At 50.2% G+C, this 25,157-nt stretch overlaps 1 protein-coding gene across 1 annotated transcript; it reads left to right on the forward strand.

Moving 5' to 3' along the window:
- Window positions 1-578: 578 nt before the first annotated feature.
- On the forward strand, window positions 579-23,376 carry LOC148118997 (tetratricopeptide repeat protein 38-like). Its single transcript, XM_087899155.1, has 14 exons — window positions 579-736; window positions 1,415-1,492; window positions 3,148-3,229; window positions 4,480-4,651; window positions 7,331-7,504; window positions 9,793-9,868; window positions 12,152-12,271; window positions 13,989-14,048; window positions 15,378-15,416; window positions 17,447-17,528; window positions 18,993-19,158; window positions 19,724-19,883; window positions 20,100-20,173; window positions 22,520-23,376. Exons 1-14 carry the CDS (start codon window positions 716-718, stop codon window positions 22,611-22,613), a joined length of 1,398 nt encoding a protein of 465 aa, XP_087755281.1. The 5' UTR covers window positions 579-715; the 3' UTR covers window positions 22,614-23,376.
- The last annotated feature ends 1,781 nt before the right edge of the window (window positions 23,377-25,157 follow it).

The following is a 25,157-nucleotide window of genomic DNA, read 5'->3' on the forward strand; positions in this document are numbered from 1 at the left end:
AATTCTAAGTGATAGGATCTAAGTTCAAAACCCACCAGGCAACAAAGCTGATCTCAGACCAGCTTGGGCAATTTAGTGAGATCCTAACTCAAAACTGGCAGACACACACACACACACACACACACACACACACACACACACGCATGCACGCACACACACTGTGTGTCAGTGGTACACTTCTTGACTAAGGTGCATGAGACTCCAGGCACTGGCCCAGGGCTCCCAAACCTCCCGAGAGCCTCTGACCTAGTGAAGCAGGCTCTCAGGCCGGGAGAAGCTGGATCACGGTTACCCACATCATCAGATGGCCAGGGGACAATAAAGCTCAACCCTGAGCTGGTCACCTCTAGTCAGGTAGGGTTTGGTAGCAGGGACTGCAATCACCATGCTTGTTCTGAGCACCCCAGCTGGGGAATACGTCCAGGGCGCCCAGGCGTGTCCTCCTATTTCCCCACCCCCTCCCCATTTCATCCCCACACCCACACAGATACCCACACCTCCCACACCCACCCCTGGTTTCAGGGGCGGGCAGGTCTGGGCCCTGAGCTGGACACGTGCACCCGCACCGGAAGCCACCAGTGATAGATCAGGGGAGCAGCTGCCCTCGCTCCGCCCACTTCGGCAATCCACAAAACTCTCACCTCCTGGGAGGCCTCAGGGACTTCCAAGAGCCTTGACCCGGGTGGCACTCACTCTGCAGACCAAAACCACAACCATGTCACTGCGAGACTGCCAGGTAAGCGCACCCCCTCGTCTGGGTCCTCTTGGGTCCAGGAGATGGCCCAGCGCCAAGCAGTCGGGAGCAAACCTGTAGGTCAGCAGGAAACCTAGTCTTGAGCGCGCTGTTCCTCTGCAACAGAGGGTGGAGCGAACTACGGAGTGGTTCCCAGTAGGGCATCAGTGAAAGCTCAGGCGCTGGCTTTTGCTTCTGGAAGCGTTTCCTATGTTGCCCCTACCCGGGGCCGGGACCTTGAGCCCGTTTTTCAGATGAAGAAGACGAAGATCGGAGCAGCACAGCCACCTAATTTCCAAGTCCTGGGAGGTGCAGTCCTTTGCTGACCAGGACTAAAGGTCATGTCCCACGCCCTCGGGAGACACTGGTAGTGCTGCACCGGCACCCTGACAATCAGGTCACTGAGCGCAGCTATTATAATCTGAAAGATTTCCAAGACTCCTCGTTGGCAGGACGTACACACCTTGCTAGGCAGGTGACAAGTCAGACATTCTTTGAGACACACACCCGGGCCCAGGCTTCCCATCACTTCTGCTAATGGGACTCCATTTACTGTCCCCCATTTACTGAGTGACACTTGAGCTCACCTCACTGTGCTCTCTTAGATATCTTACAGAGGAGTAAGCAAGGGACTGGAGACTCAGCTCAGTAAACTCCTGGTGTTCCTTCCCTGTTGTGCAGGCATGGAAGGATGCCGGTCTCCCGCTCTCAACTACAAGCAATGAAGCCTGCAAGCTGTTTGATGCCACCTTGACCCAGGTATGCCCGCCAAGAGACTCATGTCCTCCTTGAAGGCTTCTGAGGAGGGCTTTCAGCTGCTGAATGGTCTGTAAATCCCATCGCAGTAAAGGTCTGCACTCTACCCCAGAGTGGTCCAACAATATGGGGTGTGTCTCTGCCAGCCCCAGTACCCCTATTCCCAAGGTCCCAAATTCAAGGGTGGACAGCAATGGATGCCCCAAGTAGGGCTGAAAATGCTGAACTTCCACAGGTGTCTCATTGTGTCCTGCTAAGGGTTTGTTGTGAGCTCTGCCACGAAGGCATGGGGTCCTGTCATGTTCTAAGGCTCATCTCATATTAGCGGGGCTAAGACCTTCACCGATTCTCAGGCGGTTCCACACCAAGGAAGGATCTTGTAATTCAGGGTCCTGGAGGCTTATGGGAGAGGGGACGGGGTCTCAGAAGGAAGGTCCAAGCAGCCTTTCTGACAGGTTGGGAGGCTCAGAGAATTAAACTGACTTGAGTCAAGGGTCATCCAGTACATCAGAGGCAGAGTCAATGTGCCCCTGAGTCTGAAGCCACAAAAGCAAAAGCTGGCCTTCCCATCTTCCAGTCTTTGTGTCTCTAACTGTAATAAACATGGACCGTGGTCTATTCGTCTGTTTGAGTCGCATGCTGTGGTCCAGACTGGCCTGGAACTTACAACAAGCTTCCTGACTCGGTCCCCCGATTGTGGGATTATGGATGTAAGCTACCATACCCTGCTTATTGTGGTTATTTTTGAAAGAAATGAAGTAGGAATTTTGTAAGTTGTTATGGTCTAAGTAAAAATAAAATGGTGCTGTTCCCCCAAGTGGCAGCAGTGGGTAGCGGGCACAAGACCATGCAGACAACAAAGGCAGCAAGTCCCAGGCAGGGAGCCACAATGGCAGGTGAGAGACCAGACCGAGAGCAGCAAGCCCCAGGCAGGTAGCCCCAGAGTGGCCCGCGATCCATGAGGGTCAGGGGGTCCTAGGCAGGAGCCACATTATGGGTGAGAGACTGAGACGGAAGCACACGCCGTGCAGAGTAAAGTTGGGTATTTATCTAGTGAGTTGTGGGAGGGAAAAGGGGAAAGAACAGAGAGAGGCAGAGAGAGAGAGAGAGAGAGAGAGAGAGAGAGAGAGAGAGAGAGAGAAGAGTGTAGCTATGGCAGCAGCTACCTCTTTGGGATAGAGACAGATAGGAAGAGAGCTCAGGCTGGAAGCAGAAGGAAGATCTGCCTGCCTCAGCAGTGGACAGGGGAGGGAGTGGGTCCAGGGCTCCTATTGGTACTGAAGAAGGGGACATGCTGCACCTCATCTCTTGGGAATGACCAGCTTTTTCTACAGTTTTTTTCTGGCAGTGAGCATCCCCAGCCCTAGGAGGTGTTACCCGGGTAATCATGTGTCTTTAATCTCATCCTAGATCAATTAAGTTATACCTTTTTTGAATTAGGGTCCAGAAAATTCTCAGTGTTCTAGAAAGAAAAATAATTCAGATCTGGGACTCCCTCAGCAGTGGAGCTTAGGTGAGACCCCAAGTTTGATCTCCAGTATTCCTGACCAAAATAAAATAAAATAAAAAATAAAAAAATTAGAGTTTAGATACATGCTTTCATTGATATGATCTAAGGACTCCATGCGGACAGACTTGTCTTGCATTTCTCATTCCAGTATGTCAAGTGGACCAATGACAAGAGTCTTGGTGGCATCGAGGGCTGCCTGTCAAAACTCAAGGCAGCAGACCCAACCTTTGGTAAGAGAATAAAGCTCTCCCTAGGTAAAGGAGCACCGTTCACATGCTCTGACAGTGGATCTTGCTTGGTTTGGGGGAGGGGCACATTGGGGACAGTGACTGACCTGACACTTGCACGGGGATGTGGGGGGGATGAATACAGCTAATTTTGTGTTTGGAACAGCGGCTGGGCCCACGAGGATGCCATTCCTTTAGAAGGCTCTAGATCTTTCTCTAAGTATCATCAATTGACGTAGAACATCAATTCATAGATGAGGAAACCAAGGGTCAGTGACAGTGAGGCACTTACTTGAGTTCGGCTTGCTCTAAAGCCCAGAATCCTAGAACACAAGAGATGGCTCCTAAAACCTTGGTCAGGGATCTCAGGACTCAGGACATCTCCAGAGCCGGATGAAGATAGAGGACAGAGGCTGGCTCATGGGCAAGCCTTGGATGTGGTGGGCTAGGGAAGGTCAGTTCAGTACATTTCAGAATCCAAGGTGGGTGGCCGAGTATGGGGCGAGGTTCCTGGCATTTGAGAAGACTTATAAAATGAAGGTGGATGTTAGGGACATTTTTAATACATGCAGCAGCCTAGCATAGCTAAAGCCAAGGGGCCCTACTAACCTGGCAAGGACAGAATGAGGAGAGACCCAGAGAAAAGCAGAACAAGCCAAATGCAGTCATAGGGACAGATGGTGGTCAGGGTGGAATCCGGCTGTAAGCAGGATCCGCTAGCTGGGCTAGAGGGGATCCTAGTACTGTGGTTCTTTTTTCCAGGCCGGTGTCAGTGGTTGAGTTCTGCAAATCAGGGGACAGCTGCCTTTCTGGAGATGGGGCTCAAACATGGGTAGGGCCTAGGACCTCACACCTTCAGTAAGAACCACCACCTGCATGTGTGAGGACAGCAAAAATGGGATCACGGTCTGTGCCCCAGGGCCTCGTTGATTCAGCTCCCTGAATGGCATCTGCTGGACATTCCAGGAGGTCTGAGCTGGTTATAGCAAGAATACCAGTCAATGAGCTGGTTTGCAGCTTCTGCCAGGCTCATGAGGGCAGAGGGAAGTACTTCAGACCTCAGGGTTCAACAGAAAGCCCCGTTAAAAAAAAATGACCTCGGTTCCTTAGAAGGTGCTAAAGGCCAGAGCTGAGGTCCAGGTTTTGACAGTGACGTCACACACAGCAAACCTGTACCCGGCGTGGCTCAACACCTTGTAGAATGCAGGGCTGGGCTAGGCTGAATGACCAGCTGTTTTCCAATCTTCTGCCAGCCATGGGTCATGCCATTGCTAATGGCCTTGTGCTCATTGGCACGGGAAGCTCCGTGAAGCTGGACAAAGATCTGGACCTGGCTGTGAAGACCATGGTGGAGGTTTCCCAAAGCCAGACTCTGACACCTCGGGAGCAACTGCATGTATCCGCGGTGGAGACATTTGCCAAGGGGTGAGGAGTCTCCCTGGACTGGGGATTGGGACTCCAAGCTTGTGCAAGGTGATGCCTCAGAGGTTTGAGAGTTTCACCAGCCTGCTCTGCCCCAAATTGAATGCTGAATGAAGAAATATTTAGCAAGGGTTCCCAGTGGTTTAGGGTTCAGAATAGCTGTGGTTCATTTACATGGTTGTTATTTTAATCACAACACCTAGGAGAGGGAAAGGGGAGGAAACCTGTTTGCTTCTTGCCCTAAGGGCTGTATTTGTCAGCTTTCTGTTGTTGTAACAAAACACCCAAGACAACACATTCTAAGGAAAAAAGGTTTGTTTTGACAGATGGTTTCAGAGGCACTTACCCCATTGCTTGTGCTTTGTGGTAGTAATAGGGGGTAGAGGAGGCTGCTCACCTCATAGCAGCCAGGAAAGTCAAGACGGGGCCAAGGTCCTAATGTTCCCTTCAAGGGCATGTTTCCAGTGACCTAGTTTAGTATCCCAAACCCTGGAAGGTTGCACCACAGGCTGAGACACCCAGCCTTCAACATACAGGTCTTTAGGGTATGATCAGAATTCTAATACTGTGTGCATTAGCTCTCTGCCTTCCAGGTGGTTTCCTGTCTCCATTCCCACAATCCTCTAGGGCAGTCCTTCTGTCTACCCAGACAGGTGAGATGTCCCTTAGAGTAGATACCTCAAGCTGATGAGGAGGAGTCTCAGTGGCTTAGACAAAGAAAGTTCCACCACTTTCTGGTGACTCAGTGAAGATGTGGGGTTCTCTGTGTGCCTCATGGTGTTGGGGTAAATTGGCCTTGGCAATTGGTTAAGCCTCCTTTGGTTGAAGAGATGGCTCAGCTAATAGGGTGCTTGCTACACAGGCTTAAGGATCTATCTGAGTTCAGGTGCCCGGCACCCAGTCAAAAAGCCAGGCATGGTGATCTATATTGTAACCCGGTTGGGGGCCGGGGAGGTAGAGATAGACAGGCAGATAGATCCCTGGCGCTCATTAGCCCACCAGTCTGATGAATTGATAAGGTCCAGGTTCAATAAGAGGCTGTGGAAACAAGGGGAGATCAATTAAAAGGGACACCTGATGTTGACCTCTGCCCCCCCCATACACACACACACAACTTACATTCACACACACATACACCCCAAACCTGTTACCTGTTTTTCTCTTCTTCTTCTAAAATTTTATTTATTTTTAGATTATGTGTCTTGAGTGTTTTTCTTTTTCTTTTTTTAAAATATTTTTTTATTTGTTTATTATGTATACAGTATTCTGTCTGCAGGCCAGAAGAGGACACCAGGCTTCATTACAGATGGTTGTGAGCCACCATGTAGTTGCTAGGAGTTGAACTCAGGACCTTTGGAAGAGCAGGCAATGCTCTTCACCGCTGAGCCATCTCTCCAGCCCCTTGAGTGTTTTTCTTCTATGTATGTCTGTGTATCACATGTGTGCCTGGTGCCCGAGGAGAGCTGGAGAAGGCACCAGAGCCCCTGGAATGGAGCTGCAGATGATTTAAGCTGTGCTGGGGCCCCGGGCACTGAACCTGGGGCCTCTGTAATAGCAGCAAGTGCTGTTACCCGCTGAGCGTTCCTCCAGTTCCCTTGTTTTCTTCTTGAAGTTGAAGGAGAGGATAAAAGTTCCTATGGGTTTTTTAATTTATGAGGGTTTTTTGAATTTTAGGAGTGTAACACTTTTGCTGGGGGAACCTTCCACTAAAGGGAGTGGAGTTGTTACACTCAGAGGGACCAGCGCCAAACTGTAACAACTTCGCTGGGGAAGCCCTCCCCTGCTGGGACAGAGCTGTTACATTGGGAAAGTCAGAGTAAGCATAGCAGCTTACAATGAGGTACAACCTAATGTAGAAAATATATACAGAGGAATGTCTGTAACTTTTTTCCTTCTGTGCAGTGTTGGGTATGGGCTCCAAAGCCCTGCTTGCTAAGCAAGCTCCAGCTACATTCCTAGCTCTTGATGGAACTTTTTGTTCTTAATTGGAAACGTTTTTTCTTTTTATGAATACTATTGACATACAAAGCAAAGGGTGTTATCACACATTGTTCTCCCATTATCTGTCCTCAAGCCCCTGCCCCACTCTTCCCCCAAGAATGTCTCTGTGCTTTCATGTCACACATAGTCCATTGCCTTTTCTATTTCCTCCTCTCTTCAGATCGCACCGTTTTTAGTTTAATGACCCATGCGTGACATATGTGCATAACTATAATTTATATATGTATATATATAGTATTATTTATTTTGTGTGTAGGGGTGTGTTATAGTGAGTACACACATGTCTGTGTTGGTGAGGTGTACATGTGCCCTTGTGCTCAGAGGTCAGCCGAGGATGTCAAGTGTCCATCCTGCCGCTCTCCATCTCAGTCTTTTGAGACGGGGTCTCCCACTGAACCTAGAGCTGATGGTCTTTCAGCTAGACTGGGGGCCAGGAAGCCACAGCAATTCTCCTGTCTCCACCACTTGGGTTACAGGAACATGGCCATGCCTGAATTGTACTCTGCTGCTGGGGATTTGAACTCAGGTCCTCCTGCATGCACAGCAACCGCACTTACCCACTGTGCCATTTCTCCAGCCCCAGACCTAATGGCCCAAAGCAGCTCAGGCAGAGAGAGACATAGGATGGCTTTCCACCCCTGTGGATGTGGACTTCATGCTCACTGTGTTCTTGGCTTGCAGGAACTTCTCCAAAGCTGCTGACCTCTGGGAACAGATCCTCCTGGACCACCCAACAGACATGTTGGCCCTGAGGTTTTCCCATGATGCCTACTTTTACCTGGGCTGCCAGGAGCAGATGCGAGATTCTGTGGCTCGAGTTTACCCCTTTTGGACACGTGACACTCCCCTTAGCAGGTACATGCCAACAAGAAGTCACATTATCTCATTCTTCAGTTTCTCTCTTCTACTCTAAAGGCATAGACATTGTATTGGCCCCAGTTGAAAGGCAATGGAACACCTGCTCTTAATCTAAAAGGCTTCATTTTCTTCATTTGATCTTCATCCCATTCTGTGAATGAGGTAGTACCATTGTGCATCAGTCAGGTAGGATTTGTTGTTGTAGTAACAATCATCCCCAAGATTATATTTTCCAAAGCTTAATACCCATGCTTCATGTTTATCATTAGTTTTATTTTTTTAAGATAAGATCTGATTCTGTTTCTCAGGTTGACCTCAAATTTATGGCACTCTTACGCCTTATCCTCTTGGGTATTGGGATTACAAGTAACAAGCCATCATGCCTGACTATTCCTTGTTCATCTGTACAGGGCCAAGGATTCTGTGGCCATGTCCTTGTCTATTCTCAAGACGGTTAGAACAATGACCTGTGCATGCACTAGTTGCTGCAAGGAGGAGTGCTCTCCAGAGGGCAGCTTAGGTGGCTTGTGGCAAATTCAGAACCTATAGGGCAGGGTGACAGGCTAGAAATTCCCACAAAAGTCAACTTCCTCTTTGTATCTGACTGTCACCTGATTGGATGAGACCCACCCACGGTATTGGGAGTGTTTGTCACATTTGGGAGTGTACTCTCATCTGTAGGTGGAGTTTTCCTGTCCCAACCACCTGCTCCCAAAAACTGACACAGAGGCTTAATATTACTTATAAATGCTTGGCCAATTGCTCAGGGATGTTATCAGTAACTCTTACACTGAAATTAACCCATATTTCTTTTTTCTTATAAATACATTTTTTTAAAAAAAGATTTATTTATTATGTATACAGTGTTATGTATGCCTGTGGCCAGAAGAGGGCACCAGATCTCATTACAGATGGTTGTGAGCCACCATGTGGCTGCTGGGATATTGAACTCAGGACCTCTGGAAGAGCAGCCAGTGCTCTTAACCTCTGAGCCATCTCACCATAACCCATATTTCTTATCTATGCTTCTCCGTGTGGCTCATGGCTTGTTACCTCATTTTCTACACATTCTTTTTTGGAGACATCTCCTCTGACCCTGCCCTTCTTCATCCAAGTATCCTCAGTTTGATTGTCCCGCCTAACTTTATCCTCCTTGCTATAGGCCAGTCAGCTTCTTTATTAACCAATGAGTGTAATACATGTTCAGAGTGTACGGGAGGATCATTCCACGGCACACATCTGATATAAATACCTTTGTGGTGACCCACACGGTCAGGCACCACGGTTCAGCCAAATTGATGATTAAACAACCCCCGAGCCAATAATACCTGACCTACCTCTTGGCAAATGTTTGTGTTTGTTCATTTTTCGAGATAGGGTTTCTCTGTGTAGCCCTGGCTGGCCTGGAACTCGCTCTGTAGACCAGGCTGGCCTCGAACTCACAGTGATCCGCCTGCCTCTGCTTCCGAGTGGTAGATATTTTTAAAAGTCATCTGCAAGCCACTGCTCTCCAGTAAAAGCTGCCATTTGCCCGTGTGACAGCAAAAGTGACACCCAAGTCTTAGACTGCAGCTTCTGTTTCACTCACACAGGATAGAGCCCCTCTGCCCCTTGTGGCCAACCGTCTTGGGGCTCAGTGCCTGGCTGACCAATGGGAAATACAAGTGTGTGGTCATTCAGAATACGTGGGCCACAGTGGAGGGTGCACTGGACAGACAGGGCTGAAATCTGTTGGGTTGGTCAGTGGGTGCTCCCAGGCTGGGTGAAGGATGGTGAAACAAAGCCTGGGAGGAGCTATCCATAGGGCTGGGCTTCCCAGGAAAGTAACTCTAGACTCTGTCTTCCTCTGCGGAGAGACCCAGAATTGATGTCGGAGGAAGTGGATCTTGCTGAGGAGTGGGCCAGCTATGAAGGCAGCATAGGGTTCTGAGACAGGTTACCAGCACTTCATCTTTCACTGGAGGAAGTTCAAAAGGAAGACTGCTGAGCTCAGCTCCTCCCTGGGTTGGGGGCATGAGTCAGTCTTCAGGTGCTACCTCATGCTGAAGGCCTGAGCGGTCAGGGTGTCAGCAAGTAGCTCTGCACGGCCTTCTTAGAAAGGGGACAACAGTGATCAGATTGTCACCCACTGCGTCTCTCCTTGGTTCCATCTGCGAAGCCCCTGTGTCCAAACATAGTCACCTACAGGTCAAGGTGTATGGACTCCAGCCAATCCTGTCGGAGGACTCCATCCCACCTGCTCCTATTGGGTTTCCTGGGTACTGAAGTCTTTTCTCTGTTTCCAGCTATGTGAAAGGCATATATGCTTTTGGGCTGATGGAAACCAACCTCTATGACCAGGCAGAAAAACTTGCCAAAGAGGTAAGTGGGCCCTTCTCAAGGTGTGAGGCCCTTCCGGGTGTGGCCCCTCATGTGAGGAGGTCCAAGCAAGCCCCCTCACCACCTTGAAGTGTCCTCTTGGGAGGGGCTGTTGTTAGGGTAAGCAGCTACCTGTCCATCACTCCTCTAAACCTCTCAAGGTTCCTGGAACAGAATAGGCAGTAGACTCGGGGAGGTGGTGGCTTTTACACTTTAGTTACCAGAGTGGCGGCTCTGTGCTTCCTTGAGTCCCAGTTGGTTCTAGAGCCTAAGGGCCCATCGGGACTGGGGCATGACAGGAGAGCCATGCAAACCTTGGTTCTTCTTTGAATTTCACCTTTCCACTGGGTCTGGTCATGACCTATGAGGCTTGAGGTGGGTGGAGATTTCAAAGATCAGGACCGGATCTTGTTATGCTCTTCCTCCCTGAGTCTGTGTGTGTATGTGTGTGTGTGTGGGGGGGTCTTTGTCATGCCCACAGGCTTGTCTCTTAGCCATCACTCACCACTCAGGGTGCTTCCCAGTGGAAAGGGGTGGAGCCAATATGGAGCCTGCTAGATGCTTCAGCCTCAGGCCCTGTGTTTTGTATTCTGAAGGGATGTGTTGGCCAATCTGGAACTCTGAAGACTCCCCTGCGGGTCTGGAACCAGGTCAAATGACAAACCTGGGCACAAGGTAGCTCAGACTCTGCAAGTCCTTTTCTGCCACCTATGTCCTTGCAAGAGTGGAAACTAAGGTTCAAGGCAGCACTGCCATGCATAGAGTGTCATATACTCTTGGTTCAGATTCACAGCTGGCACTTGTGATGCCTGCTTCTGCTAATGGTCTCTGCCCACACTGTTAAATACCTTGGTGCACAGACAGGAGAACAGTAACTAAGAGAGAAATGAGGCAGAGCCCTCCCATGGTGGTAAAGCTTAGGGGTCAGAGTGGCAGGTGACAAGCTGATTTCAAAGAGAGATGTCCAAGCAGACGCAATACTTAAAAAAAAAACAAGACATGACAGAATAGCGCCCCGCCCATTGCTCTTTCCTGCCCCTTGCTCCAGCTCTCCTGGAACTATGGGCCACACTGACCTTAGCCCCAGCCCCCACAGACTGTTGCTAGATATGAAGAAAAGGCTATGCCTGTGTCCTGGTGCTGTCCACAAGGCAAGGGTGGACAGCACCAGGCTCCACTGAACTACAATGACCTCACAAGGTGACGAAAAACCCAGCAGGTCCACCTCAGGCATGAGGGGCAGGTAGAGAGTTGGGATTTCCCAGGGAACCTGGCAAGGTCTCCAGTTGAGTGAGGATACTGGTCTGAAAGAACTAGGCTGGGTCGTATTTCCCAACTGCCCTGTGTGAAAGTGGCATGCTTAGAGGGGTTCCTTAGAGGGGTGCTCAGATGCACCCTGCCACATCCCCAGCTGTCTCAGGGCCTTACAGACATGTCGTGGGACCCCTGTCTTCCCACATGGAGTTGACAAGACTGTGAAAGCTGAGGACCAGGAGCAGGAGCCAGAGACTGCTGGGGACATGTTACCAAACCCTTGCTGCTGCTGCCAGGACAGCATAGAGGCACTCGTAATTCTAGGCACAAGGGAAAGCAGGCCTAAGGGACCCATGATTTGGTGTGGGCCTCTGAGTGTGTGGGGGGCTCATGATTTGGTGTGGGGCCAGTGATGGGGTTGCGTGAACCCTACTTCCCTGCTTCATGTCCAGAACTTAGGAGGTGCTCAATAAATGTGAATTGACCTGGTGAATAGATAGACAGGGAAGTAAGAGCCTGTTCATGTGTCTCTGTATAGCACCGTGGAGCTCACGGTTCACGTAGATTTTGTCATTAACGACGGTGTTCCTAGAACCAGTTGCTTCTCCCTTGGCCATCTCTTGAGTATAAGTGGGAGGGGCCGCCTCTTATCATTCACCGCCCAAGAATGTGACAGTCCACACTGTTCTCATAGCCCTGAGAGGTAGGCAGTTCTAGAAGCCGTGATGGGAAACTGAGGTACCAAGCTCCTGGGTAGCAGACTGCAGATGATTTGGATGTACCCAGGAAGCAAGTCCTGGTCTTCTTGCGCCCCAGTTTTCTCCTCTGGGGGGCCATCAGTGTTGCCCTCCTCAGCAGCCTGTTGTGGAGGCCAAGGCACACATTGGTACCCCCACCAGGCACATAAGAAATGGGGGTAGTGTTGGGACTGTAATTTCTCTGAGTTAGAGCCCAGTCCCACCAGGATTAAACCCCATTTTCTTTGTCCTTAATCCCCATTTTCTTTGTCCTCCTGACTCCTACCTCATGCAGGCTTTAGCTATTGAGCCGACCGATGCGTGGTCAGTGCACACTGTTGCCCATGTACATGAGATGAGAGCAGAGGTCAAAGACGGGCTGGAGTTTATGCAGCACACCGAAGGCCACTGGAAGGTATGAGTTGAATCCTGTTGGTGGCCATCTTCTGGACGATCCAGTCTGATACCTGGAATTCCACCAAGGCTTGATGAGTGGGGCTTACAGACGTAGCTTAGTTCCCCAGGAGCTTAGTTTCAGCCTGGAGGCATCCCTGACAATCAAGCATCCTTTGGGAGCTTCACAACACCCCAACATCATAAGTGATTGCACAGTTGGGGTCTGCCTGGAGTATTTTGCTTTGAAAGGAATAGGCCCAAAGGTGCTGGGGAGATGAGAGCTCAGCAAGGGTGGGCTGAATTGTGTGTGCTTCTACTGCTGCCAGCAGGCTCCACGTGGGTTGACAGAGTGTCCTTCTGGACCACATGGTGCAGTGGGTGGGAGAGAGGTAGGCCGATGGGGTGTGGTCCACTAATGTAGGACTGTCATATGGGGATTAGGGTGATTCAGACCCATAGTGCCTAGCCTGACCCTTTCCGTGGCCTGAACACTCTGTGGCCTCATTGTCCCTATTCCCTACTCCCAACTTTACTCATCCATGCTCTTGACTGGTGCCCCCTCTGGGGCCATTTCCTCCTTCCCACTAGCTGTAGTGGCCCTTCTTCCTCCATGTGTGCTGGTTTTCTCTGGCCTTGCCTCTGGCACCTGATTTGGCCACCTATCCAGGCCTCCTTTCTGCCCTGTCCTTCTGTGCCACAGCAGGCTCCAAGGGCGCCACCAGCTAGGGCAGCAGATCCTTCCCAGAGCCTGTCACTGAGTAGGAGATGCTCAGTACTTCAGAGACCAGGGAGGGTACAGCGGCCACCAGCATCACTCTTGAGCAGTTTTCTGGGCTAGGACTGTGACTGACAACCAGGCCAATTCCCAACATCTCCAGGCATGGTTCTAGGTGCAGTTGGCTTACAGGGAGAATTATAAACATGCAGTTCATTTTAAAGATGTTCAGACTCCAGGGTCTGGAAAATTCTAGTGGGCACTAGGAACCTAAAGCCAGAGAGGCTCATTTTATCTGGGCTTTCCCAGGCAGATGTTGCAAAGTTTTGTGGGTAGGGAGAAAAACCTGGGTGGGGAACATTAGCTGGCCTCATCTTCTACTTGGCCTGGCTCCTCTTTCATATTCCTCCCCAAGAACACACATACTCCCCCACCGCCACTTGTGTGTGGGGGGTGTGTGTGGACGGTGAGTGTAAGTGCACATATATATGTGTGTGTGTGTATGTGCGTGTGTGTGTGTGTATGTGTATGTGCTTGTGGAAGCCACGTTGTCATTTCTCAGGTCCCATCTACCTTCTTTTCGAAGCGGAGTTGCTTCTATAACCTATGGAGCATGATTAGGCAAGACTGGCTGGCTAGAAAACTCCCGGGCTGCTCCTGGGATTACAGGCAATACACCATCATGCCCAGCCTTTACATAGGGGCAGGGAGTCAACTCATCAATGCTTACCCAGCAAACATTGTACCAAGTGAGCATCTCCCCAGCCCAAACTCAACTTCTGACCCTCTGTTTCCGCCTCTTTGGGATCACAGGTGTGCTAGGATCACAGGTGTGCTAGGATCACAGGTGTGCTAGGATCACAGGTGTGCTGGGATAACAGGTGTGCTGGGATCACAGGTGTGATCCACCAGGCCCAGTGTATTCGATACTGGGGATTGAAGCCAGGGGTTCATGCGTGATACCAACCGAACCGTAGGCCCAGCCCACCTTCTCTCAGACTTTCTCTCATTCTTTCTGCAGGACTCTGACATGCTCGCTTGTCATAATTATTGGCACTGGGCCCTATACTTCATCGAAAAGGTAGGATACTTGGCTCTTTGGCTCGTCTCACCTAGTGCAGATGTCCAAAGAAGAGCCCTAGCCCCCACTATGTGTCTGACTTCCGTGCAACACCTCTGTGTGTTGGTACAAAATATGGTGTCTTAGGATTTCTATTGCTGCAATGAAACTCCATGATCCAAAGCAAGTTAGGGAGGAATGATTTATTTGCGTTACATTGTCCGTCACTGAAGAATGCCAGGGCAGAAACTCAAATAGGGCAGGAAGGAACCTGGAGTCAGGAGCTGATGCAGAGGCCACGGGGGAGTGCTGCGTACTGACTTGCTTATCATGGCTTGCTCAGCCTGTTTTCTTATAGAACCCAGGCCAACCAGCCCAAGGATGGCTCAATGCACAATGGGCCCTCCACCATCAATCACTAACTAAGAAAATGCCCTACAGGCCTGCCTACAGCTGGTCTTATGGAGATATTTTCTTAATTGAGTTTCTCAGATGACATAACCCTGTCCAGCAGAGATGGTGTCTGAAAGAGTACAACATTCATGTTTCAACAGCTTTGGAGGCTGAGTGCCTCCAAGGGATTTTCCACTCATGGGAAGTGGAACTCTGTGGCTTATTAGCTACTTTCCTATTGCTGTGATGAAACCCTGTGGCCAAGGCAACTTGGAGAGGGAAGGGTTTATTTGGCTCGTGGCTTGTAAGAGCCTCCATCACGGTGGGGAAGAATGGTAGCTGGCTGTAAGCATGGCAGCGGGAACTGGGCACTGAGAGATCACTTCATCCAGGCACAAGGTGGCATGGGCTGAGAGTTGGGTGCGGCCTTAAGCTTTCAAAGCCCACCCCTAGTGACATACTTCCTCCAGCAAGGTCACTCCTCTTAAGCCTGCACAAAGGGCGCCACCAACTGGAGACCAAGTATTCAAACATCTGAGCCCATAGGGGACACTTTCACACCACCACTTTCACAATCACCTCACTAAGAGGTGATTTAGTGCCTCTTTACTGCTTGGGATACTGGAGGGTTTCAGATTGGATCTATGTCACCAGAACTAATTCTAGGATGAGAAGGGGCAGGGACAGAAGATGGGGACGGGGAGCAACCCATTTGTCAGGGTGCTTCTTGTAGCATTGTGACCGTAGAGAAAGACACGGAGGCTCCTAAGATGCCCAGAGAGAAAAATATATGCTAAGTGTGGCCCTCATGATACAAGGGTTGGGCTCACCTTCTCCCTTCTCCACACTGGGGCTGCCACTGAATCCTGCCCATCTCCCTTAGTGGGTGGGTGGGGGAGCTTGGTCAGCTATTCCGCGCGTGTTTCTGAGCGTCACCTTTTGACTTCTCCTTTGCAGGGAGAATATGAGGCTGCGCTAACCATCTATGACAGCCATGTAAGTGCACACACACCCTTTAGCTGCAATTGGCCTTTGTCTCTCATAACCTCTGAGCCGGTTGACATTGTCCTAGCCAGAGAAAATGGTGGGAGAATGCCCCTAGACTTCGTGGGATTGGCTGTTGTCAAGAGCCATCCTGACTCCTTGCACCACGGAGTCTCTGCTGACATGTCTAAGGCAGTCTTTGACTGTCACTGTCCTTTCAGATGCATATTCTTAATGAGGTAATTCATCTCTCCATAGGAGGTTTGGTTTTGTTCACTTCTTTTTGTTTGTTTTTGTCTTTTGAAGATAGGGTTTCTTTGGGTAGCCCTAGACATCCTAGAGCTCCCTCGTAGACCAGGGTGACCTTGAACTCACAAAGGTCTGCTTCCCTCTATTTCCTGAGTGCTGTATTAAAGGTGTGTACACCACCTCTTGGCTTTTTGTTTCTTCTTCTTCTTCTTCTTCTTCTTCTTCTTCTTCTTCTTCTTCTTCTTCTTCTTCTTCTTCTTCTTCTTCTTCTTCTTCTTCTTCTCCTCCTTCTCCTTCTCCTTCTCCTTCTTCTCCTCCTTCTCCTTCTCCTTCTTCTTCTCCTCCTCCTCTTCCTCTTCCTCTTTCTTCTCCTCCTCCTCCTCCTCTTCCTCTTTCTTCTCCTCCTCCTCCTCCTTCTCTTCCTTCTCCTCCTCTCCCTTCTCCTCCTCCTCCTCCTTTTTTTTTTTTCGAGACAAGGTTTCTCTGTAGCTTTGGAGCCTGTCCTGGAACTAGCCCTTGTTGACCAGGCTGTACTCGAACTCGCAGAGATCCGCCTGCCTCTGCCTTCCAAGTGCTGGGATTAAAGTCGTGCGCCACCACTGCCCGGCTTGTTTTGTTTTTGTGACAGGATTTCTCTCTGTAAAAGCCCTGACTGTCTTAGAACTTGCCTTGTAGACCAGGGTGGCCTAAACTCACAGAGATCCGCATTCCTCTGCCCCCTGAGTACTGGGATTAAAAGTGTGCACCACCACCGCCGGGCTTGTTCACTTATTTTTAACGTTTTTTTAAAAAAATCAAGAGCCAGGCCTAGTACACACTCCTTGATCCCAGGACTCAGGAGGCAGAGGCAGACAGATTTCTCTGAGTGTGAGGCCAGCCTGGTCTTTTTAGTGAGTTCTAGGACAGCCAGAGCTACATAGTGAGATCCTGTCTCAAAAAAAATTACATATATTTTGTATGTGTATGTATGTCATGACATGTGAGAGTCAGAGAACAACTTGCAGGAGTCGGTTCTTTCCTTCTACTATGTGAGTTCCAGGCATCAGATCAGACTCGGGCTTACAAGTACCTTTGCTGAGCCACATGGCCAGTTGTGTGTGCATATGAATGTGTGTCTTAATTGCTTAAAGATTTATTTTTTTTATGCCTTTTGCACACATGTATGTATGTGCACTGCTTCCATGCCTGGTGCCTGCAGAAGTCAGAAGAGGGAGCCAGATCCCCTAAAACTGGAGATATAGATAGTTTGTAAGCTACCATGTTCCCTTAGTTAAGATTTTTATTGCTGTAAAGAGACACCATGACCATGGCCACTCTTATAAAGGAAAATGTCTAATTGGGACTGACTTACAGTGCAGAGGTTTAGTCTGTTATTGCATGGTGGGAAACATGGTGGCATGCAGGCAGACATGGTACTGGAGAGGTAGCTGAGAGTTCTGCATCTGGATCCACAGGCAGGAGAAGGAGATTGCCCCACTAGGCCTAGCATGTAAGACCTCAAAGCCCATCCCCACAGTGACACACTTCCTCCAACAAGGCCATGCCGCCTAATAGCGCCACTCTCTATGAGCCGAGCATTTAAATATATGATTCTAGGCATGGGTGGGGCATACCTATTCAAACCACCACATTTATGAGTGTTGAGAATCGAACCCTGATCCTCTGGAAAGCAGTCAGTGCTCTTTCTCTGTGCAGGCCACACTTGTGGCTCAGATGACAACTCTGGCTGTACCCATGGCCGTGTTGTTTGTTTGGCCCTCTGAGCCTGGCCTCCCGTGACTCTTGTCTTACAGATCCTCCCCAGCCTTCAGGCCAGTGGTTCCATTCTGGATATGGTGAACAGCTGCTCCATGCTCTACCGTCTCCAGATGGAAGGTAGCCGAGTCTCTTCCCTTTCTCTACACAATGAGAGAAATGCGTGATTACTGGTCCTAAGGGTGGGTGCCCAAACCACAGGCCTCGGGATGAATGCATCTGCCTATAGCTTTGCTTGCGAGCTTATGCAGTGGTCTCGTGTCAGTCCAAGGCATAGGGCCTCAGCTGTCCTTTACTATTCTCCACCCCTCCTTAGTGCAGTAGCCTTAGGCTGTGAACCATGCCATTCCCATAGCCTGCCTGGCAGGCCTTTCAGGACACCTGGCTACTGGCTGATGCCTCTTTTTCCTAGATCACAGGAGGTGCTAATTTCCCAACTCTGACATTGCAGAGGCTTCTCAGCCTGTCACCCTAGGCTTCACAGTTGCCCTGACAGGTCTGGCTTCCTGCCCATGGCTGGAGGTCAAATGATGCCCCACAGAGAGAGATGCTGAGGAAGGCCAGAGCTCCAGATCCCCACTGTGAGGGGAGAGGTGGGGTCCTGAGTGGCTGGCAGGCTGTGAGAAGCCTCTCACTTCCTCATTGTTATGAGGCAAAGATCATTGTTCACTTTTTTTCTGGAAGCGGGGGAGTGTTTGAGGCAGGTTTTCTTTCTGTGTAACTCCAACTGTCCTGGAACTCACGCTGTAGACCAGGATGACCTTGTTCTCACTCCTGTCTCTGCCTCCTGAGTGCTGGGAGTAAAGGCGTGTGCTGCCACTACCTGGTCCTCTCTGTTCAATCTGATAGATTGAATCCAATAAATAGATGTTCAGGGTCCTCTGGGTGGTTGGGGATGCCGTAGAGAAGAAACCTGAACCTAGCATCTGAGGGCTGAGAGGGAAGAAAAGGAGGTGGAGGCTGGAGTCTGGGGCAGAGGTGGGGACTGTCTAGTGTAGGAAGATTCAGATTTAAGGAGAAGGATGCTATTTATTGATGCCACTGGCTTTCATTGAGTGCCCGTTGTGTATCAGGCGCTACAGTTAAACAATGGACTTATATTTTGTTTGTGAGTATTTTACCTGCATGTATGCCTCTGGACTGTTTGTGTGCCTGCTGCCTCTGGAGGCCAAAAGTGGGTATTGTCTTCCCTGGAAATGGAGTTATAAAAGGCTGTGAGCCACCTGCAGGTACTGGGAACCAAACCCAGGTCCTCTAGAAAACAGCCAGTGCTCTTAACCACTGAACCATCTCTCCACAGGTACTAGACTTGTGATTACATAGGGAAAATATGAAACATGTTTTTGGGGGGTCTCAGGGATAGTTTGATAGCCCGTGACAATTTTTCGAATTTGCTTTTGCCTCATGGATTTGTTGCTTTTCTAGGGAGACAAGGAAGGCACAGGCCTTGGTGGCCCCACTCGTCACCCTGCCTCTCACTGGGACAAGATTGGATAGGCTTCCGAGGGATATGGGTGCAGGACCAAGTGTAAGATACACTGCTGCCTCACACCAAGCCCTTGGCTCCTCTTCTTGTCCCCCTAGGGGTGTCCCTTGGCCAGCGGTGGCAGGCTGTCCTACCGGTGACTAAGAAGCATACCCAGGACCACGTCCTTCTGTTCAATGACGCTCACTTCCTGATGGCCTCTCTGGGTGCCCGGGACCTCCAGACCACACAGGAGCTGCTGACCACCCTGAAGGAGGCCAGCGAGTACGTGAGACCCTGAGACCATGCAGTCTGCCAGCTGAGAGGGTGAAGGAGTGCAAGGGCTGAGCCAAGGCCTGCTTGGGGTCACCCTGCCTTCTTGGGGGAACCTTAGAGTGAGGTCTTGCTGGTGAGCATGGCTTTGAAGATATCCATGCTTCTAGATGGTTATTCCCCAGGTGGGTGCCCCTGCAGGTGTATATTTCATAGGTATCTGCTTCCAGGACCCCAATTGGTGTCTTCTTTGCTCTGAGCCTCAGTTTATCTGTTGGAAATGGTGCCTTCTGGACTGACAAGGGAGTCCTGGGAGGATACTTTGGTATCCATGGTAGTGCTGGCTGTTGATGTCCAGGCTTTGCCGGCAAGGTCTGCAGTATTGATCTCTCTGCTGTGCTGTTACACCATTTTCTAGATGGGTAAACTGAGGCTGGGGGCGGGGAGCCCTGTTTTCTCCCTACATTGGGCAGATGTCTCCTTTTCCCATCAGGCAACTGTGAAAGGCCCTAAATTTGCATCTCTTGCCAGGACGGGACTTTGTAGAGTGGATGCTGAGCTTTGTTCTTGGTGACAGGTCCCCAGGAGAGAACTGCCAGCACCGGTTGGCACAAGATGTGGGGCTGCCCCTGTGCCAGGCCCTTGTGGAGGCCGAGAACGGGAACCCTGACCGAGTCCTAGAACTTCTCTTGCCAATCCGCTACCGAATCGTCCAGATTGGGGGCAGCAACGCCCAGGTAAGCCAGCTGTGGACAGGGAACCAGAAACTGGAGAGCCTGGCCTAACAGCCGAGTGTCTCCTGTGTAGTTGGTTCTTGTGGGGTAGGTGTACCGTTTTATGCTGACACCAGGGTTTGTGATGAGGGTGGGTGTGTGTCTAAGGGGTTCCTTTGGGTTGGGAACCCATCCCTGGTCCGCATTGCAAGTGCCTAACTTGCCTAACTGACATCATAGAGAGACGTCTTCAATCAGCTGTTGATTCATGCGGCCCTCACCTGCACTTCCAGCGTCCATAAGAATGTGGCCCGGTGAGCACTGCCCTTCCTATGGTCAGCCGGGCGTGGGTTAGTTCCCTACACAGGATCTCCGTATGCATGCGCACACCTGCCTTGGCATGTGTGCTTCTGCTTGTGGGGTTCAGAAAGCAGGGAGCAAATGGGGATTCGGTTCTCTTTCATTAGCAGGTTCAACTTGACCAAAGGGTACAGCCCATGCTACCCTTTTGCCCACCCTCCTGCCTCCTCAGTCTTCATCCCATTTGGTCATGTTGAGCTACACAGAAATCCAGTACACCTGCTCTCTGGTCCTTGCATGTCCTGTGCCCTCTGCCTGGGACGCCCTGTCTCCTTTTTCGTCTGCTTCTTTAGGCCTCCTCTTGCAGTATCTTAGCTACCTGTGCTGAGTGTGAGATGCAATACTGAGTAGGTGGATATGTGGATCCTATGAAAAAAAACTAGTTCATCACGCAAATATCTGGGCAGTCACGTAATCGCTACAGGGAGGATGACAGTGGGTCGGGCGAGGGGGTAAAGGAACAAAGGGGTGTCCCATGGAGGGGTGTAGGGAGACTAAATGCCCAGTGCACTTAGCCAGTGGGCCTGGTTAGGAAAAAGTCATAGACCTAGAAGCTGGAGGTATCTGGGACACTCAGGAAAGGAATTCCTGCAGCCCTAACCATTATCCTTCGTTCCCCTGGCTCACCACCCACTCTGCCAAGGAGAGGGCCCCTGCATCCTTGTCCTGTGAGAAGAGGTCTAGGCAGGTGCCCTGGCTATTGGGCCAGACCCGCAGCCGTGCAGGTGATGGCTGGGAGCATTTGAACTACTTTGAACTCAGAAATGCCATGGACACATGCCCCCATTTTTGTCATTCCATGTCCACATTGGTTGAGCCTCCTGGGGGACCTGCTGTGGGTAAAAGGTGGGGCCTGCGGTCACAGTGAGAATGATGTGGGCTGTGTGGACAGAGTAGCGGGTTGAGGCAGATTCTAGGGTGCGGGATGGCCAATACTGGAATAGACATAATGCAGCTCAGGTCCTACTCAGGAGAGGTGAGGTAGTGCAGGGGAGAGAGGCAGCCCAACTACCTAGGACGACACTGCAGTGGTGGGGCATTCCTTCCAAGTGCCTTGCCTCCCTTTGCAGCCCATCTCCTGCACAGGCAAAAGCCGTCTGCTGTGGTCTGGGATGGTTTGTGCATGGCCTCCTGGGTTTCATGTGCTAGACAATGTGTTCCCCAGGTTGTAAGTGTTGAGAAAGGGAAGAGGGTTGGGAGATGAGAACCCCTGGAATGGGGTCCTGGGGCCCGCCCCCAGAAGATATTAAAGCCATTCTCGAGGGACCCTATTTAGTGCTCTATACAGGAGAGCCCCTTGGTTTGCATGGCCTCTTCTGTATACAGCCATTTGCCTCTCTGCCTCTCTTCCCAGCCAAGGAGCCTCATCTGGAGCCAGATAGGACCTCCATATTAGACTTCCAATCTCTGAAACCTAGCTAAGTAAAACCTTTAATTTTACAAAGTACCCAGCCTCAGATATTTGTCATAGCAGCAGAAAGTAGACTGATACATTCCTACCCTGGCTGTGGCGTTGTCCCTATGTGCGTACCAAGCCCCAGCCCCTTCACCTCACTCACTCCCCATGGACCCACCACTGTTAATCTGCTACTATCTTAATCTCTTTGGGTGTTACTAAAACAAACCAAACACAGACATGGTGGTTGCTCACACACCAGACTGAATTCAGCGAGACAACTCATTGTGTAGTGCTGAAATGTCTCACACCAGAGTCCAGCAGGGTTCAGTTTCTGATGTGCTCCTCTTCCGGACACAAAGCTTCTCACTATGGACTGCTTCCCACGAGCACTTAAGAGAACAGATTCTCATATGTTTCTTATAGGAACACTAACCCCACTGTAAGGGTCATCCAGAGGCCCTACCTCCTAAGTCATGCTGATGACAAGGGTATCAACATTTAGCCGCAGCAGGGACTTTATCTCTGGTTGGTCCTATGCTTACTTTCTTTAAATCAAGGCTTCCCTACACCTACCTACCTACCTACCTACCTATTCTTTTTCTTGCTTTTCCTGAATCAGTCTCACATGTGGCTTCCTGCCAGACACCAGGCCTCTTGTCCCTCTGGTCCTCAGCATTAGACTGTGACAGGAGCTTGAGATATGACATCTTGAGCCATGGCTTCCGCCTAAGACAGGCAAAGCCACAGTGACAGCCCGACACTGGAGTCCTTATCGCTAGTGTTTGTCTGTAAGGTAGAACCAAAGTACCATCCAGCTGACTGTACCCATTTGCTCCTGCCAGTCATGCTTTTACCTTCTTCTAGAAGGGTCTATAACAAAAAACTCCTTGTGTTTCCACAGGAGCCTTCTGATGGAGCGTGATGCCTTGAAACCCAACTCACCCCTGACTGAGCGGCTCATCCGCAAGGCAGCCGCTGTGCATCTTATGCAATGACCCAGGCCCAGTCCTTGGCCTACAGCTCAGTGCTAACCTCCTGGCATTAGGTTGACTGTCCGGTTGGGTCAGGGTTAGGGTTAGGAAATAGCTGGGCCTGCTCGTCAGAGAATAAGGTAGAATTCTCCAAATCAGTCTTTGGTGGAAATAGGGGACAGAAGTTAATTTTGGGTGATATTCAGAATTCCTCTCAGGGTCAACATGCATTTTTATTATGTATACAACATTCCTTCCATGTATGCCTGCAGGCCAGAAGAGGGCACCAGATCTCATTATAGATGGCTGTGAGCCACCATGTGGTTGCTGCGAATTGAACTCAGGACCTCTGGAAGAGCAGTCAGTGCTCTTAACCTCTGAGCTACCTCTCCAGCCCCGTCAACATGCATTTTTAAGCCTTCAGAACCAAAGCAATGCCATTATTTGCAGGTGCATTGAACATTGTACTTTCTTGTTCAAGTAGGCAGGCAGGGCAGAGCTGTGGCCAGCTCAGCCGGGAGGTATCCAAGCGCCTCCCACACACCTGGCACAGTAAAACTTTTCATTTAGTTTCCCTTCTCTTCTACACAGGGCCTGCTGTCCCATTTCCCTGGGGAGAATTTCAGTGAACTGTCCAGGGTCCCAGCTATCAGAAGCTTTTCCTTTTGCGAGGGGGTAGGGTTGCGGGAGGGTGTCGAGGTCCGATGCCCCAACTACATTAACTACTTTTCCCTCTCTGGACCAGCGTGGAGGAGATGGGAATAAAGACATGACTCACATGGTTTCATTGGGAGGGAGATTCTTTCTCAGTGGTCCCTCATGAAATCCTGAGTTCATATCCTGAAGAATTCCTCCGTTTATTCTCCAAACAATCTTAATACCATAACTTAACTGAGGGTGAAATACATTAGCATTCTGTCTCCTAGGTAACCAGGTGAATGGCCCTTTGTCATGTCCGCAACTACCTGTCTGCTCTGTATGCTATTACGAAGATAGGAACAAAACATCCTGACCTTTTGTTAGGTTAGCGACAGCCTGCCTGGCAGGATACGTGACCCACATTAGGTGTGGCCATGGCTTGATGGCTTGGCGGCCATATAGAAATATGGAGCTACAGGTCGGGGGGGGGGGGAGGTCTGCTTTAGTGACCTTGGTTTTCAGCCCCAGACTACTGTACCTGCCACCATCCCCAGAGATGAAGGGAAGGGTGGCTTATACCTCCCCGAGGGGATCTAATGATGCCAACTGGAGTTTTTCTTTAAATTGCACATGGGAGTGGAGCTTGAGAAATGTGGCTTCCTCGGCCAACCTCTGATTCTGCTTGTATGAGTGAGTCTGGGACCCGAACCCGGAGCTCCTCTGCTGTGGCAGATAACCAGAACACTGACATGACTACCACAAGGTTTGAATCCATCTCCTGCTTCCGTGGCAGGGACATCCCCCTCTGGAAGTGCTGGTGCTGTCTTCTGGAAGGGGAGGTGCAAATGCACAGATGCTCCTCGGGTCCCTTCAGTTCCCACTGAAGTATGGACTGGTGGGCAGGCCTCTCAGGGGACATGGAGGTCTCCAAACCCCTGAGTTTTGCTCACTCTGCTCAGGCTTGTGTAGATTCTGGGCATTAAAATAATTTAATCGGTCCCTTTGACTACTCGCTCCTATGGGCATCTCTGAGCATCACCTAGCTGCTAGGTTTGGTTTAAGCCCTGAGGAGATGGGCTTTTACTTTAATTTTCAAGAAATTGTGTAATGTCTTAGGATATTAAGAGTTGCTATCTCTCTACCTAGGGTCCTGGGACAGGTGCCAAAGTCCTGGGAGCCTCACTTTTTTTTTTTTAACTGATTCCAAATAATGCATGATTTACCCAGGAAGCAGGAGCCTTGCTCCCTATTTTAGGAAACCTTCCACCCTGCCTGTGGGCTGGTGACAGTGCCTTCTATTTGCCCCACAGCCCTCGGTACCTGCCCCTGGTATTATACCACTTTCTGCTATGATTTCTCTCTGGTCAGGGAGTGTGAACTTTGTATCACTCAGCCACTCTGTGGCTTCCACTGAATACCTGCCTGTAAAAGCGGGTGTATAGGCTTTAATGAGGAGGACATGAATCTACCAGGGTCAAACCACGGATTTAAAGTGTGTGTGTGTAGAGATGGCTCCGTGGTTAAGAGCACTTGCTGATCTTCTAGAGGACCAGAGTTCAGTTCCCAGCATCCACGTGACAACTCACAATTGCCTGAAGCTCTAGCCTAGGGGATGTGACACCCTCTTCTGTCCTGTGTAGGCACCTGTATACATACATGTACATGATCACACATCAACAAAGGAATAAAAGTATATTTTAAAAACCAACAGAAAATGAAGCCGTGAATTATTTAGGGGTATGCTTTACTGAACATCTACTTGAATTGATATGATATAAGGAGAAGTGTTGGTGAACTTGCAGACGCTGGGACCTAACACGTTAGGGGGCACAGAAGTGGGGTCAAGAGCTCTTGAGGCTTTGACCATAGATGCACCTGCCGCTGCGGTTCTGCCCTTCCTCTTGGGCATGAATCAAGAAAGCCTGGCTC

The sequence above is a fragment of the Myodes glareolus genome, chromosome 19, assembly GCF_982192425.1.
Source record: "Myodes glareolus chromosome 19, mMyoGla1.1, whole genome shotgun sequence".
Classification (NCBI taxonomy): Eukaryota; Metazoa; Chordata; class Mammalia; order Rodentia; family Cricetidae; genus Myodes; species Myodes glareolus.